The sequence below is a fragment of the Dermochelys coriacea genome, chromosome 13 (assembly GCF_009764565.3).
Source record: "Dermochelys coriacea isolate rDerCor1 chromosome 13, rDerCor1.pri.v4, whole genome shotgun sequence".
Classification (NCBI taxonomy): Eukaryota; Metazoa; Chordata; order Testudines; family Dermochelyidae; genus Dermochelys; species Dermochelys coriacea.
Genome location: NC_050080.1, coordinates 32485055 through 32502022, shown reverse-complemented (window position 1 = coordinate 32502022; position 16968 = coordinate 32485055). Strand labels below are relative to the sequence as shown.

At 41.2% G+C, this 16968-nt stretch overlaps 1 protein-coding gene across 2 annotated transcripts in view; it reads left to right on the top strand.

The window, feature by feature from the left end:
- Positions 1-16968, top strand: part of LOC119841858 (ubiquinol-cytochrome-c reductase complex assembly factor 1) — a 95147-nt gene that overhangs the window by 11737 nt on the left and 66442 nt on the right. The window contains exons 3-5 of one of the 2 annotated variants that reach the window (XM_038369592.2): positions 2095-2199; positions 9534-9641; positions 11868-11940. In XM_038369592.2, coding sequence (XP_038225520.1) covers positions 2095-2199; positions 9534-9641; positions 11868-11940 — 286 coding nt within the window. The remainder of the gene's footprint in view (positions 1-2094; positions 2200-9533; positions 9642-11867; positions 11941-16968) is intronic. The other variant, XM_038369594.2, reaches the window with a different exon arrangement.

The following is a 16968-nucleotide window of genomic DNA, read 5'->3' as shown; positions in this document are numbered from 1 at the left end:
TATGGCTTCATAAGCCATGGCATTAAGGGGTAGGCTGGATCCCCAAGGATAACTATAGGCATTTCAACATCCCTAGTGGTAATTTTCTGGTCTGGGAAGTAAGTTCCTTCCTGCAGCTGTTCAAACAGACCAGAGTTCCTGGAGATGCAAGCGTCATGCACCTTTCCCGGCCATCCCACGTTGATGTTGGTGAAACGTCCCTTGTGATCCACCAGTGCTTACATTGAAAAGTACCCCTTCCAGTTTACATACTGGCTGCCAAGGTGGTCCGGTCCCAAGATAGGGATATGTATTCCGTCTATCGCCCCACCACAGTTAGGGAATCCCATTTCAGCAAAGCCATCCACTATGACATGCACATTTCCCAGAGTCACTACCCTTGATAGCAGCAGCTCAGTGATTGCATTGGCTACTTGAATCACAGCAGCCCCCACAGTAGATTTACCCACTCCAAATTGATTCCCGACTGAGCGGTAGCTGTCTGGCGTTGCAACCTTCCAGAGGGCTATCACCACTCACTTCTCAACTATGAGGGCTGCTCTCATCTTGGTATTCTTGCGCTTCAAGGCAGGGGAAAGCAAGTCACAAATTTCCATGAAAGTGCCCTTACGCATGCGAAAGTTTTGCAGCCACTGGGAGTCATCCCAGACCTGCAACACTATGCGTTCCCACCAGTCTGTGCTTGTTTCCTGGGCCCAGAATTGGCATTCCATGGCATGAACCTGCCCCATTACCACCATGATGTCCAAATTGCCAGGGCCCGTGCTTTGAGAGAAGTCTATCCATGTCCTCATCGCTATTGTGATTGCACTGTCGTCGCCTTTTTGCCTGCTTTTGCAGCTTCTGCACATACTGCAGGATAATGTGCAAGGTGTTTGCAATGCTCACAACAACAGGGGTGAGCTGAGCGGGCTCCATGCTTGCTGTGGTATGGCGTCTGCAGAAAAGCAGGAGAGCAAAGTTGCAGCGGAAGTGGTGGATGACGATGGATAGATATTTATACGATGGATAGATATTTATACAGAACGACAGGAGGACCTGCGTGGTGGATTCATAGCACCAGGAGAGCAGAGTTGCAGTGGAAGCAGTGGATGACTACAATGGTTAGCAATCCTACTGCACTGTCTGCTGACAGCAGTATGGCGGCTGCACGGAAAAAAGGCGTGAAACGATTGTCTGCCATTGCTTTCACGGAGCGAGGGGCAACTGACGACATGTACCCAAAACCACTCACGACAATGTTTTTGCCCAATCAGGCATTGGGAGCTCAACCCAGAATTCCAATGGGCAGCGGAGACTGCGGGAACTGTGGGATAGCTACCCACAGTGCAACTCTCCGCAAGTCGACGCTAGCCACAATAGTGAGGATGCACTCCGCCGACTTAATGCGCTTAGTGTGGACATATGCAATCAACTGTATAAAATTGATTTCTAAAAATCGACTTCTATAAGATCGACCTAATTTCATAGTATAGACATACTCTTAGACACTTGATAAATGGCTGAACCACTTCAGCTAGATTAGATGGTGGAGATATAAATCTGTCATGCAGGCCATGAAAACACCACAACCCATGTTTGTTTACTAATTGTATTAATCGTAAGAGCTAAATATGTGCAGCTTGGCTAAGCAGTAATTGTTTAGGAGTGGGAGTGACCTGATTATCTAACCTGGTGTATCATTTGTACAGGACTCAGATTACTATAGTATCAAATCACCAACTCATATAAAATGTCTTTTGAAGGGTGTTAACACCAAGGAGAGAGAGGAATTATTTACTGTTGTACAAAGAGGTATAACTAAGATTAATGGAACAAAAATGTGAGAGAAAATCTAGATTAAATTTCAGGACAAATTTTGTGATATTAAGATGCATGAAATTGCCAGCCCATTCCTTAGGATATTCAAAATATTACCAAATGTACAGCAGGGAACAAACCTGTATTGGGCCCAGAGAGATGGGCTTGGTGACCTAATAGGCCTTTTTCATCTGTAAATTCTATGACTGTAAATTAGTGAATGTTTGACTGTTCCACAGTTTTAGTGCTTATTCCTCAACACTGTTTTCACTTCTCTTTTGTCACTTTAACCAGAGGCATGAGACTGGCCGACCCCAGTTGAATAAAGTATGTGGTGGATTGATACAAACCAGGGGTGCAATAACACAGCAAAGGAGAATGCTTCACAGCACTGATCAGGTTCGAATAATTTGATATTATTGTTTATTATCAGATGCTTTGTTGTTGCAATCACTGTACAGACACCTTTAACTTTAACTTCGACAGCGTTACTGGCCTAGTGGATGAGGAGAAGCAGTAGATGTGCTACATCTTGATTTTAGTAATGCATTTAACACAGTCCCACATGACATTATCATAAGCAAACTAGGGAAATATGCTGGAGATGAAATTACTATAAGGTGGGTGCAGAACTGGTTGAAAGACTGATAACTACTCTGAATACGATGTAAGACGTGGCAGATAATTATCCTGCTCTACTTGGCACTGATGAGGCCTCCACTGGAGTACTGTGTCCAGTTCTGGGTGCCACATTTTAGGAAAAATGTAGACAAATTGAAGAGAGTCCAGAGGAGAGCAACAAAAATGATAAAAAGTTTAGAAAACCTGCCTATGAGGAAAGATTAAAAAAACTGGGCATGTTTAGTCTTGAGAAAAGAAGACTTAGGAGGGACCTGATAAGTCTTAAGTGTTAAGGGCTGTTATAAAGAGGACAATGATCAATTGTTCTCCATGTCCTCTGAAACGAGAACAAGAAATAATGGGCTAAATTGACAGCAAGGTAAATTCAGGTTAGATATAAGGAAAAACTTTCTAACTATAAGGATAGTTAAGCTCTAGAATAGGCTTTCAAAGAAGATTGTGGAATCTCCATCGGAGGTTTTGAAGAATAGTTTGGACAAACACCTGTCAGGGATAGTATAGCTTTACTTGGTCCTGCCTCAGAGCAGAGGTCTGGACTTAATGACTTCTTAAGGTCCTTTCTAGCCCTATGTTTATATGTTTCTAAATGATGATTTTTTTAAACAGTCCAAGAGATGAACTTACTCAATCGGAACATTAAATGTTATAGAGTAGATATTATCATAGACCAAGACCAGTGATTTGAGAGCTGCAAGGTATCCCTTCAGAAGGCAGAGCACTAAAAGTGTCATGTTCCCTTCTCTCTCCGCAACTGGGTGACAGGGAACTGCTGGGAAAGATCCAACAAAAGGACTGTGGGGGATGGGGCTGAGATGGGAAGAGAAGTAATAATAGGGGGCAGATTCTTCCTTGTCTCCATCAGGAGAAAAGAAACGGAAGTGTTGCCCCCACTTTTAAAGGGGATGAGGATGCTTCCCCTCTCTTTCTGGTGTGTGTGTGTGCGGGGGGGAAATGATGGGAGGTATAGCAAATTTTGCTATTCACTAAATGCTTAATACTGTCAGACTAAATATTAATAGTGGTAACTAATGATGGTGTGCTGTGAACACAGTGTATCCTGCTGACCAGTATTGTTTCGTTTCCTTTTCTCCCCGCATCTATTGTGGCCTCTTGTCTTATACTTGGATTGTAATCTCATTGGGGCAGAATCCATCTGTTATGTTTTTGTTCAGTGCCTAGCACAGTGGGCCCTTGTCTTTGGTGATAGCCTCTAGGCATTACCAGAATACAAATAATAACTCTGGTGGTCCTTGCTCCACAGAGCTTGCAGGCTAAGAAAATGACAAAATACAACAGGAGCACAAGATATAAAAAGGGGAGCGGGTTGGGAGAATGAAGGAACAATAACATTCACATACAATGCCTGACAACAATCCCAGCTAGCTACTGGCCTAGGCTTGGTCAGATGGCAATGGTTTGTAGGCGTTATGGCAGAGCTAAATTCTAAAGAGGGATTTGAAAGAGAAAAAGATAGCGGCTTTACAGATTTTTACAGTGTCTTTCCCCAGTGTAAGGGAAAGGCAGTATGAAAAAAAGCATGGAGGTATATGTGGGAGAAATGGAGTAACAGTCAAGACAGGCATCACGTTCCAAACAAATCTGGGGCACACCAGTGTAAGATAATGACCTTACAGGTGGGTGACTAATCAGGAAAATGTAAGGACAAGAAGCTTTGGTAGCAATTGAGAAATATGAAGAGGCAGGTGACATGGACAGAGCAATGAGCCACTTCCTAGCACGGCATGCAGGCCTGTCTAGATGGCTCGAGAGATCCGCAACCTTCGCACCTGGCAGGCAATTCACAATGAGGTTCTCCCAGTCATCATAAAGGCCGCTATCTATATTTCTAATGAATGAATCCCCCATTATTGTCTGTTTCTTCCTAATAACTGGGATTCCCTCCCCCGGGGAGAGATTCTAAGTGCGAGAGCACACCATGACATCATCTCGAAGGAGGGTTCCAACTGTGAGATTGCTTCTCTTTGATGCTCTCCTTCCCTGAGACACTCATCTTTCTCAACAGCACATGCTGCAGACTGGGGGTGGGACCACTCTACTGTGTCCCGGAAATTCTCATCTGTGTACCTCTTTGTCTCAGCTCCTCCAGTTCAGCCACTCTGGTCTCCAGAGCCCATACTTGGTCTCTGAGGGTCATGAGCTGCTTGCCCCAAATGCACATGTATGCCACCCACGCACAAGGCATGCATTATACATGCTTCATTCAGTGCAATAACCTGGAAAGCCCCCACCCTGCTGTGGGACTTCTGCCTGCATTCTTTTTACTCCTGCAGCTTTTTTTGGTTTTGGGGGAGAGGGGTATTTACTGGCCTAAGTTTAGAGAATGTTAATCAGGTGTATTTGGCTCTCATGTTCCTTCTCTAAACTCCCTCACAAAACTGTCGTTAGCTGTTCCTGGTTGCTTGCTCCTCAGGCTGCTTTGGAGCTGGCTTTTTAAAGGCCTGTTCTCCTTGAGTGTCTCCTGGATAGCCGTGCCCCCTGGTTTACGTTGAATGGGTGCTAAAGGGATTAGGGATGAAAGCTTTGTTAAGAAGCTGTCAGCCTTGCCTGGCAGGCTGCTAGGCTCAGCGCACAGCCCCCCAAACAGACCACAATGTATAGGTCAGTCAAGCAGCAGACAGAGAGACAACAGCAAGGGCCACAGTCACTTCTCCTTCATCTGGAAAACGCCCTCGCAAAACTCTCCTGTTAGCTGCTTCTGTTCTCTATCAACTCTTGAAGCCAATGTCCTGTTGTTGTTGTTGTTGTTAGGGAAGCAGGCGATGTGGTACTGCAAATCAACACCAGTTACGCAGCCCCTGGAAAACACAGGCTACTAGGAACAAACACAGCTCCTCCCTGCTATACCCTTGCAGCACGGCTCCCAGAGTCCATTCCCCTCCCAGGGCCCAGCTCAGTGAACCAAGAACAGTGGCATCTAGGATCCCAGCTCTTTTGAGCCCCCTACTGTGTCTAGTAACTACGAGCCTCAGGGCTCTATGCCAGAAGGCCAATGAACCAGAAGAGGCAGGGCCAAAATGTATGCTTGCCTTTGACTTTGGCAATCCCTATTGCATTGTTTGTCTTTGCCTGTATGTGTTTGTGAAACCTTATGAATTAGTGCAAATGTAATTATTTTCTGTGTAAAATGAACTGTTGACTCCTTATGAATGTAATGTTAAAGGCTTTTATGCTTAAACAACCTATTATGTAAAACAGAAATGGACCTTCCACTGAAATGAAAAAAATGACTATTAATTATAAAAATCAAACAATCCATTGTCTAACTACTAAGAACTACACTAAACCAGCAATGAAACTAAACAGTGCAGTGCAAGGCACAATGTAAGGAGTGGGCTTACAGTGTTGGATGTCCACCACCCGTAAACAACACTGAACTGTACAAAAAACTCACCTGCACTATTTCAAGTCTGAGAATCAAAATAAGAGCAATGGGTATCCCTGACAACATTGCCCCTGCTGTTTGCCCTTTGTATTGGATGCTTTGCTGGCTGCTCAAACTGTTGAGCAGCCTTCCACCCATTGCCATTGTTTTTTCCTCTCTTACTCTCACAAATATTGTGCAAAATATAACATGCTGCTGTAATCTTTGGGATATTTTTTTCGACTGCTTCCAACCTATTCCCAGGCAGTGCCATCTCCCTTTCAGACGGCCCAGTGCACGTTCCACTGTCATTCTGCAGCTACTGAGGTGGTAATTGAACAGTTCCTTCTGTTCAAGCAGCCTATGAATGGCTTCATGAACCAGGGAAGCAGAGTGTAAGCCCAGGCTCCCAAGATAAATGGAGCAATGTCCACATCATTCACTGTCCTTTCCCCATTATGGTAAATTAGAGTTGAGTTCTGAAAGAGCCTAATATGATGGAGCCTTCCAGACCACCCTGCATTTATGTCTGTAAGCCTGCCACAGTGGTTGTACACCCACAAGCCTTTGGAGCACAGTGGAGAAATGCCCTTTTCTGTATAAGAATTCTGAGCCCTGATGGAGTGGGCAAATAATAGGCACACGGTCCCATCAGTTGCCCCAATACAGTTAGGGAATCCCATGCATACAAAACCAGCAGGAACTTTGTGAGCATTACCAAACTTGTTGCAACCGTACTTTTTCCTTGGCATTGCGTTTCATACCTGCATGACAGTGGCCCCAATGATTGATCTCCCCACAACGAGTTGTTTCGCTATGGACCAGTAGCATTCTGGGGTGGCCAGCTTCTAGATGACAGTTGTGACTCACTTGTCCATGGTTATGGGGCACCGCATATTTGTATGCTGCAGTTGTAGAGCTGAGGTCAACACAGATCTCTAGAAAGGTTGCCTTTCCCAAGCTGATAGTCTCTCATAAGAACAGCCAGACTGGGTCAGACCAATGGTCAGTCTATCCCAGTATCCTCTCTTCTGACAGCGGTTAATCCCAGGTGCTTCAGGGGGGAATGAACAGAACAGGCAATCATCAAGTGATCCATCCCTTTTGTCCACTCCCAGCTTCTAGCAAACAGCTGCTAGGAATACTCAGAGCATGGGGTTGCATCCCTGCCCACGTTGGTTAAAAGCCATTGATGGACCTATCCTCCGTGAAAGTATCTAATTCTTTGTTGAACGCTGTTATAGTTTTGGCCTTCGCAACATCCCCTGGCAATGAGTTCCAGAGGTTCACTGTGCATTGAGTGAAGAAATACTTCCTTTTGCTGCCTATTAATTTCATTGGGTAACCCCTAGTTCGTATGTTATGTGAAAGAATAAATAACATTTCCTTATTCACTTTCTCCACACCTGTCAAGATTTTATAACCCTCTATCATATCCTCTCATTAATCATCTCTTTTCCAAACTGAAAAATCCCAGTTTTTTAATCCCTTATATGGAAGCTGTACCATACCAATATTAATTTTGGTTCCTTTTCCAATTCCAATAGATCTTTTTTTGAGATGGGGTGACCACTTCTGCACACGGTATTCAAGATGTGGGTGTACCATGGATTTATATAGCAGCAGCATAATATTTTCTGTCTTATCTATCCCTGTCCTAGTGATTCCCAGCATTGTTAGCTTTTTAGACTGCCACTGCACATTTGAGTGGATGTCTTCAGAGAACTATCCACTATGACTCCAAGATCTCTTTCTTGCATGGTAACAGCTAATTTAGACCCCATCATTTTGTATATATAGTTGGGATTATATTTTCCATTGTGCATTACTTTGTTTATCATTGATCAACATTGAATTTAATCTGCTAATTTGTTGCCCAGACACCCAGATTTGTGAGAGCCCTTTGAAATGCTTTGCAGTCTGCTTTGGACTTAGCCATCTTGAGTAATTTTGTATAGTCTGCAAATGTTGGCACCTTACTGTTTACCCCTCCCTCCAGATCATTTATGAATATGTTGAACAGTACTGGTCCCAGTACAGACCAATGGGGGACACCACTTTTACCTCTCTCCATTCTGAAAACTGACCATTTATTCCTGCCCTTTTCTTCCTGTCTTTTAACCAGTTACTGATCCTTGAGAGGACCTTCCCTATTGTTCCATGGATGCTTACTTTGCTTTAGAGCCTTTGGTAAGGGACCTTGTTAAAGGCTTTCTGAAAGTCTAAGTACACTATATCCACTGGATCACCATTGTGCTCATGTTTATTGGCCCCCATCAAAGAATTCTAATAGATTGGTGAGACATGATTTCCCTTTACAAAAGCCATGTTGACTCGTCCGCAACAAATTGTGTTCATCTATGTGTCTGATAATTACGTTCTTTTGTATAGTTTCAACCAATTTTCCTGATATTGAAGTTAGGCTTACTGGCCTGTAATTTCTGGGATTGCCTCTGAAGCCTTTTTTAAATATTGGCATCACCTTAGCTACCCTCCAGTCATCTGGTACAGAAGCCGATTTAAATGATAGGTTCCATACCATAGTTAGTAGTTCTTGCCACTACTGGTCATCCCAGGTCTTTCCCACCAATCCATGCTGGTTTCGTGAACCCAGAGATAGCGCTGCATGTTGTAAACCTGCTCCAGGAACTGGCCCTTTACTATCGGTTGCTCTTTTTCTTTGTCTGCTTCCTGGTTCCACTGCTGTAGAAGATCTGCTGCTGCTGGAGGAGCTGCTGTTGCTGCCACATCATCTGCTCAGTGGTGTGGCAAGCGAATACATCTGACTTTGAGTGCTGAAGTATAGCCCAGGCAGCCTCTGCATATTCAAGGTTATCAGCATAGCGGCACAGAGCATTAAGAAGTATAGGAATAAACAGGAAGAACTATAAGTACTAGTGAATAATCACAGCTGTGACATAGTTGGCATCATAGAGAGTCGGTAGTATAATACACATGACTGGAATATTGGTATAGAAGGGTATGGAATATGCAGGCAGATTTCTGAACTATACCTATTAGAAATGGTGACATAAAACAAACATTAAAAAGGTACACATTTTTATCAGATAAATTAATCACTGGAACATCTTACCAAGGTATATGATGGATTCTCCATCAGTTGATGTATTTAAATGAAGATTGGGTGTCCTAAAAATACACTGGAGCTCAATCACAATTTATAAGCTTGACGCAAGAATTATTAGGTAAAATTCTATTATCTGTGCAATAGAGGAGGTCAGACTAGAAGGTCATTAAAGGTCCATTCTGTCTTAACATATATAAATATGTATACATAAGGCAACGAAATTCACATTGCAAGAATATTCTGTCATTTTCTAACTTTTGAGTAATTGTCTTTCAGTTCTTCTAATGTGATTTAGCATGTCTATGTCTGGGCAATCTTTAATGTTGTACAGTTCTACTTTAATTTATTGGTTAGGCCCCCATAAACTAGGCTGGAGGTGTGTATACAGATTCTTATCGCTCGAAATAAAGTGAATCAGTGAGTAATCTGTGTATAGGTGTAGTGTGTTCTCAGGAGTGCTGGTATGTCAGTTTTGTGCAATGTATTAGTTATAAAGACAACTTACAACGGAAGTTAAAATTTCCGATTTATTTTTTATTTGTCGAAAATGATCAGATTGAATTGCTGGGATAAGGACGTGGTTCTGTGTTTTATTAGATTTTACCTTGTTTTACCTTACAGTTTCTTGCTGCAAAAGATTCCCTGCAGCCATCTGAAGAGAAAGTGAGTGCCTTCACAAAGATAATAGAAGCAATGGGATTCACAGGACCATTGAAATATAACAAATGGGTAAAGCAATTATTTTGGTAGTCTTAATATTTTCCTGTTGTTGGTTACTTTACTTCTGTTTTGAGAACTCGGTTCTTTGTGACATGGGAGGGATATTTATGTGTACAGTCCCATTCATATTACCCATCTAAAGTCTTCTCACACAATATGGAGAATAATAACCCAAGGCTTTAACCTGCCTTGAGATATGCACAGGACCTCCATTGACACAAGTAGGAGTTTTATTATTTTGATGTGTAAATGAGTGTGAAGGCCATTTGGATTCCCAAAAACTTATTTCCTCATTTTATTCATCCATCAAAGTTCCCACATCACAGTTACCCTCCAGCAATGGAAGCTGGCAGCAATTCCCTTCAGGTGCTTATGAACACCACTCGAAGTTTTCCAGAGGGTTTTGCTGAAGAGTGTTGCATGTTGCTTTCTCTCTTGGTCCCAACAAGGGCTGACCACACTGCCTCTGCTTTGTTACCACTTGCTTTTGGTCCAGGGACTTGGGCTTACAGGGATGATGGATTTTATGGTTATGAGTCTAGATTGGGACTCTAGAGACCTAGGTTCATTTCGTGGGTTTGCCACAGGCTCCTTGTATGACCTTGGGTAAGTCACTTAATCTCTTTCTGTTCCCCACCTGTAAAATTTCATCCACCCTTTGCTTTCCTTATTTAGACTTCTACACTCTCCAGGGCAGGGACTGTCTTTCACTGTGTGTTTGTACAGTGCCTAGCACTAAGGACCATCCCTAAAATAGTGATTATGCTACTCTGTCTCACAGGGATGTTGGGAGGATAATTTCATTAACGTCTGTAATATGTTCAGGCGCTATGGTGAAAAGAGTCATTGAAAAGACTATAAATAAAACAAAGGAAAATGGATTATATATTTAATGGAGGATTATAAAGTCAGGATGAAAATTGAGACTGAGCCCATACTAACAATTTGGGTTTCAGTCATTGTGCAGTGGTAACAATATATCAGAACAAAATTTCCATAAATTTTAACTGAAATAATTTTGCATTGATGATCTCTCATTGTATCGGTGTTGTCACAGAGTCTGAACTCAAGTGGATTGCATTTTCAATTGTAATGGTAATGGCACGTAAGAGTTTAGGCATAATTCTGATTAAGAATGCTTTGGATGTCAAAATCTTCCATTTTTCTGGCAGAACTTCAAGACTACTGAATGAGGAGAACAATTGTGCCTTAAAGCTGTTCTCCTCCTTTGGAAATTATTTCCCTAGTTTCCTTGTAGTCAGATCAGACTTAAATTCACCTTTTGGTATTTTGACGTGCTGTCTTAAAATGCAGAGTGCACACATTCTGATTAGATGGTCTACCAGTGCAGTGGGTTTATGGTTCACTTTGAGGTGGGTTCACCTAAAATGGTGGGTTCGTTGTTCCCTAGCAGTCCCAAAGACAGGTGGAGGGAGTGTGCTGTGAATTCCCTACTTCTCCCAGTCCCTTCCCAAAGGTGAGTGGAAGGGAGCAGTTAAGAGTTTTCCTCTTCTGTCTCTGATTTGTATACAGGCAGTGCTTGGATTTACCACCAATTGGTTCCTTACAATTGCGTCGTAAGTTAGAATGTCGGAACTCGGAACTGCAGTCTACTCCATTCCGGGATCGAACGTTGTAAACTCGAAACCTATAGTCATAAGTCGAATCAGGGTGTCAATGTAGAAGCATCATAAGTGCTGTTCCTTGTAACTCAAACGTTGTAAAGTCGAGGACTACCTGTATCCTATTTTTAAAAAATGTAATGAACAGGCTAATGTTGCACTGGAAGGCAGTAAACAAGACTACCAAGTCTTGGGGCACGTTAAATCTATATCACCAAGGTCTTTGTCTGAGATTTTCTTTTAGCACCTTAAACTTGCTTGTTCTATTAGTGTATTTGAAGCTAAAAAGAGAAATTTTGATGAGTGTTTGGCACATCAATGGTTTATTTTTTAAAATATTTTAAAAACTGATTTGTGCAAAATTAATCTCAGAATAGTATAAATCAACATTGAGAGATATTGGAGGAAATCATAAAAGACAAAACAGGCCAATCTGCACATGTTTCTTTTTGAAATGCTTTGGGATGGCTTTAAGGAAGGGCATTAAAATGAGTGTCTAATCCAACACATGGATACCCGTATCTGATCATAGAAGAGCGCTTGTGTAACTTATCCAGACTTCATGGCGACCTTTTGGTGAGTACTACAGGTGTTGTGTTTTCTCTCTCTCTAGAAGATTAAGATAGCGGCTCTGCGCATGTACACTTGCTGTGTGGAGAGAACTGACTACGAGGAATTCTTTCACAGTAAGTTATTATTCTCTAGGATACTAGAACCTGGAGTGTGCCCCAGATGAGGTTGGGGCTGGCTAGAACATGGACTACCGAGCGCCTGTGACAGGTTTGTCTGGCTGGAAACCAAACGTGTTCCCCTGTGTAGTGCTGAATAGAACTTGGGCATATTGTGCCTCTCCCCTAACTGTCCTTCCCTAAGAGCAGTGCCCCATGCCCCCCTTATAAGGCTGGGTCAGACAATGGAAAATGAATTTGCTGCTGCCATCTCATTCTCCCTACACTGGGGGGAAAGATGGTTAGAATTCCAAGATGTGGCCAGACAGAACCCAGTGTCACCCATGAGGGCTATCTACAATCTGAAGATGCCCCTCCCCTGTGGCCAAGGTAGGGCAGGCTAGAATCTATATTCCCAGCCTTTCCATATTTGTGGTATAGCTGGCTGGCTACAGCATGCCCCTGGCACTCTACCCATTCCAGCACTGTGATAGGGCCATCTGGAGCCTGAATGCATGCATGCATGCGTATGCGCGCACACACACACAACCCGCCTGACCTCTTGTCAAGGGCAGGGCCACCTAGAACCCAGAGACACACTCCTCTCCTTTCCACATTTCAGGAGTATGTCTGGCTAGAACATAAACAGGCTCTGCATCCTACCCACCCATACCCTCTCTTGGCACATGGATCTAGAACTGGGACAAGCCCCTGGATAGAGGGGAGGGTCTTACTACAACCAGAACATCCTTTCCCCTTGATGTATGGGAGTATCTTGGACTGGGAAGACCCTTCTCCACTGTTGTGGGGGTGGGACAGCTAGCTCCCGGAGACACAACTCCTTTTCTCCAGCCACACAACAGGGTTGGCTGTTTGTCAGTGTGGGAAGCGTGGCATTTTTTTCATGCTTATTTGAATTGTCAAAAAACCTGATAGAAATTGCATATGAATTTCCTAAGAACTAAGATTCACCATTAGCTCTGAAAATCTGAGACCTTTTCCTTTATGCACAAACATTCTCTTGGATAACTTCTCTTTAGTTTTGGTATTTTATATGTGCTCATGACCAGGGTTTTCCGTTTCATTTTTAATTGGGTCTCTGACTCTATTTAGCAGAACATTTACAGTGATGATAGTGGTAAAAATTTAGAAAAAAAATCAGAACACAACTAATATTAATATTAGTAAATGAAGACCTCAGTACCTTTCATCACAATGTAATTTTGACAGGTTTCCATGCCCGCTTCTATGTCCTGCCCCGGTCTTATTTTTGGATAGTTACACTTTTGGCATAGCAGTCATTTTGAATTTAGTTTTAACTGGGGAGCATTAGGATTAAATGTATAAATAGTGTTTGTGCTGGTTTTTTTTTTATATCTAGTGTCATTCCAAGGTATTTTTAAATAGGCTATTAGCATTAGGAAGCATTAAGCACTTTTTAAATAATTTACAGAACAGGATTATCAGAAAGTAAGAGTTAGTTACATGGACAGGAAAAAAGACAGAAAGAGAAAATAAAGGGGATTAAACAAGACAAAATGAGAGAGAAATTTAAAACAGAAGACAAGGAAAAAAGGCAATAAAAGAGAGAGAATTAACTGGAATATTACAAGTGAGAAAATTTTAAAATTGCAAGAAAGGAAAAAAAGCCCTGTAGCCTGTTACAGGTCAAATGGCAGAAAGAGGGAAAATAGAGCAGAGTAAACAAGACACAAAGTGATAGAGAGTTTTAAAATAGCAAAAAAGGAAAAAAGCCTCTCATTGGTCGAATAGCAGAGAGAGAAATTAAAGTGGATTATCACAGGGAGAGCGAGCTTTAAAATAGAAATAGAAAAGCATCTGACCCCAATGGCTGTCACTAGTTAAATACCAGCAATTCCGGGACAATCAGCCGTGAACAAGCCACACCTCTTGGCTGAGCCAGTCAGAAGATATTCTTCAGACACATCATAGAATATTAAAATGAACGCATTTTCCTGAACCAGTGAAAAGTTTGTCTAAAGCCATTGCCTTTTAGGGACTTGTGCCAGGAGTCTTGATTTTCCTGACTCACTGTGAACGCAGCAGGTTTTTGAGTAAGGATGTATCATAGCTGAAGCAATATACCCTTTCCTGCAATAAACAAACTGTTTAAATTCTAGAATTAGAACTGAAATGTCATACCCCAGGTAGAGAGATTTCAGTAATATTTTCTTTAAACAAATATAATGAGATAAAAATGCAAGTTTTTGTGATAGGGATATTGTGTAGAAAGACCCCAGACTTTTTTTAAAATGGTGCTTTTAAAAGTTTGCCTAAATGAATTGCCCACTGTGCAAAAGCAACCCCAACCAAAAACTGCTCCAAAGACTTATTACTGTATATAAAACACAGTCAAATTTGAGGTTTCAGAGTAGCAGCCATGTTAGTCTGTATTTGCAAAAAGAAAATGAGGACTTGTGGCACCTTAGAGACTAACACATTTATTTGAGCATAAGATTTCGGTGAGCTACAGCTTACTTCATCGGATATGTCTAATTTGGATTAGTCTAATTTGAGAGGCTAGTTGAAATGAATTTGTGAGAGTTGCTAACACTTTACCAGAGATAAGAGTGCTATTTCTTCCTGACTTAAAAAAAAAAAAAAAAATCTAAATTCTGTTAAACATAGTCACGCCAAGTACAGTTTTACAAATAAACTTAAAAGATTAGCATAAAAAGCAGGGCATTAATAAGTACTTTGTAGCACACACTTCTAAAGGTAATGGGGGAAAATGGCATTGTTAAATGTAAGTGAAGCAGCTTTGTAGATGTATCGCACACAAATTTTTAAAGGTAAAATAACCAAAATCCATGTCTTAAGGATATTTTGTAGAGGGCTAGTGAAATAAAAATGATGTTTTACAGAGGCTTATCATTTGTGTATTGTGGAGAAACCCTTTCTGAGAGATACTTTTTCCTTTTGCTAAAGAATTGTGCAACTTCAATAAGGAGGTGTTGTGGCGTAGCTGAAGAAATGTGCCCCTCCTTTCTTCTAAAAAAAAAACTAACAGTTGCAACAAGACTATTTTTAATCATGGGATTAAAATTTCTGTAACATCAGTTTACAGGATATTTGTAAACTGAAGATTTTGGGGGGTAGTATAATATTCACTTACGTTTGCAGATGAAATATAAACGTTTTTTAAAAAGACAAGCTATAGCTTTGTAACTGCATAGAGGAAGGAGATAAGGACTATTCCTATCTTAAGAAACATATCCCCTCCTCCTTTTGTCTAAAACAACTGTCTTTTGCAGCAAAATTTTTTTAATCACAAGATTAAAATTAAATAAAATGAAAATTGAAATAAAGTGTTAGTATAGATTTTAATGACAAATTTTAAAAAGACTCGACTGGTTCACTGCATTTCTGGTAATTAAATCTGCACTGGATCCCAGCATTACACTATGTCCAGCAAGGAAATTCATCGAGTTTTCCACCTTGTTTGTGGCTTTCTAGTGAAGACCAGTGTGGCCAGATATTTGCCTTTTCAGGGCAATGCAGATCACAGTGAAAGTAAATCTACAACTTCTTAGGATCCAGTTACAAATTCTGTCAGTTTTCACACACTTAAATCATTAACTACTTCTTTAACTTTGAGTACCTATTTATCACATCATTCGTTTTGGTTTGGGTTTTAATTCTGTAAGAGAACTGACTCAGGAAAGTTTGAGATATAAAAATAATGCAAAACTAAGTGTGCAACAGCCCCTGTTCTCCTATTCCCTTAAACAGAAGTTCCTCCTTATTTAGGGAGGAAGACCAACGGAGTTTTGAAATGCTAGCCCTAAACTATTGGCTAAGAAAGCATTGTGTATTGTATAAAAAAGGATAAGAACAGACCTGTTGATTAAATATGGAAGCACCTTTGAAGCATGCCTCACCAACACCATCAGTCAAGCAGCTCATGAAGAGACGTTATACGAGCGAAGTTGAAGGACTTGAACACACATCCCAGTGACACAAATGATGTTTGAGACATGGCATGTTTGAGAGCAACAGGGATAGCTGCTGATGAACACGGTGGGCAAAGGGACAATGTGGAGGAAAAGCATGAGGCAAGACCACTGACCCAAGTTTTGTATGAGACTCTGGACCCCAACCAGAAGACCCCAAAAGATTCAAATAGTGGGTTGTACAGAGATGAGTCATAGGTATGTTGCATGTAAGAATGGTTAGGTGCTTGGAGGGGACCTGGCCATGGTAGCTTAATTTGCTAGAGCCTTTTGGATTGAGACCATACAGAAGCAATGTTCTTTGAAACTGCAAACTGAAGAGGTCTCTTGACACGCAAAGTAAAATGTTTTAAAAGTATATTATTAAAAAAGTACATTGATACTTTAAATTTTTCAGCATTTGAGCATTGGTTTTTCAGATACCGTGGAGAATCTGGACACAGACAGCTACAAAGGAGCAAATGGATTGGGCCTGATCTGATCTTACCCAGACCCAAACAAGATGCTCAATAGGATCTTGAAAGAGAAGGGGATATTTATTCAATAGGCATGTACTAGCTAACATTGAGGAACAAATATGGTATCGAGCCTGAAAGCCTAAGCAAACAATTGTACAAGTTGATGTCAGGGAATCATCAAGCACTGTCTGAAAGAGAAGCAATTTAAGCACTGCCCAGGGGCTGTCATAGAACCCCCAGCTAGAGGAGTCATAACTGTGTGAACTGGACTGTATATAACGTGAACTATAAAATCAAAGAGAACAGTAGTAGAAATATGTCAGTGTTTCTTCAACTGTGCCCAGATTTCTCTCTCTATAGATATCTCAACTTCTCAAAAAATGGTATTGAAAATTAATCCATACAAGGGTCCCCAAAACTAGTTCTTAAATTTAAAAAAAAAAAACCCTGCATTTGACAATTTTGATGAATACCCTATTATAAAACATGCTAACACATTTTTAATTTACAAAAAATAGTATAGTTTATTTTGTAAAACCTTTTCATTAATTCTTTGTTAAAAACAGTTGCTTGAGCAAAAGAATGTCACTACATAACAAGTTTTAAAATTTTCT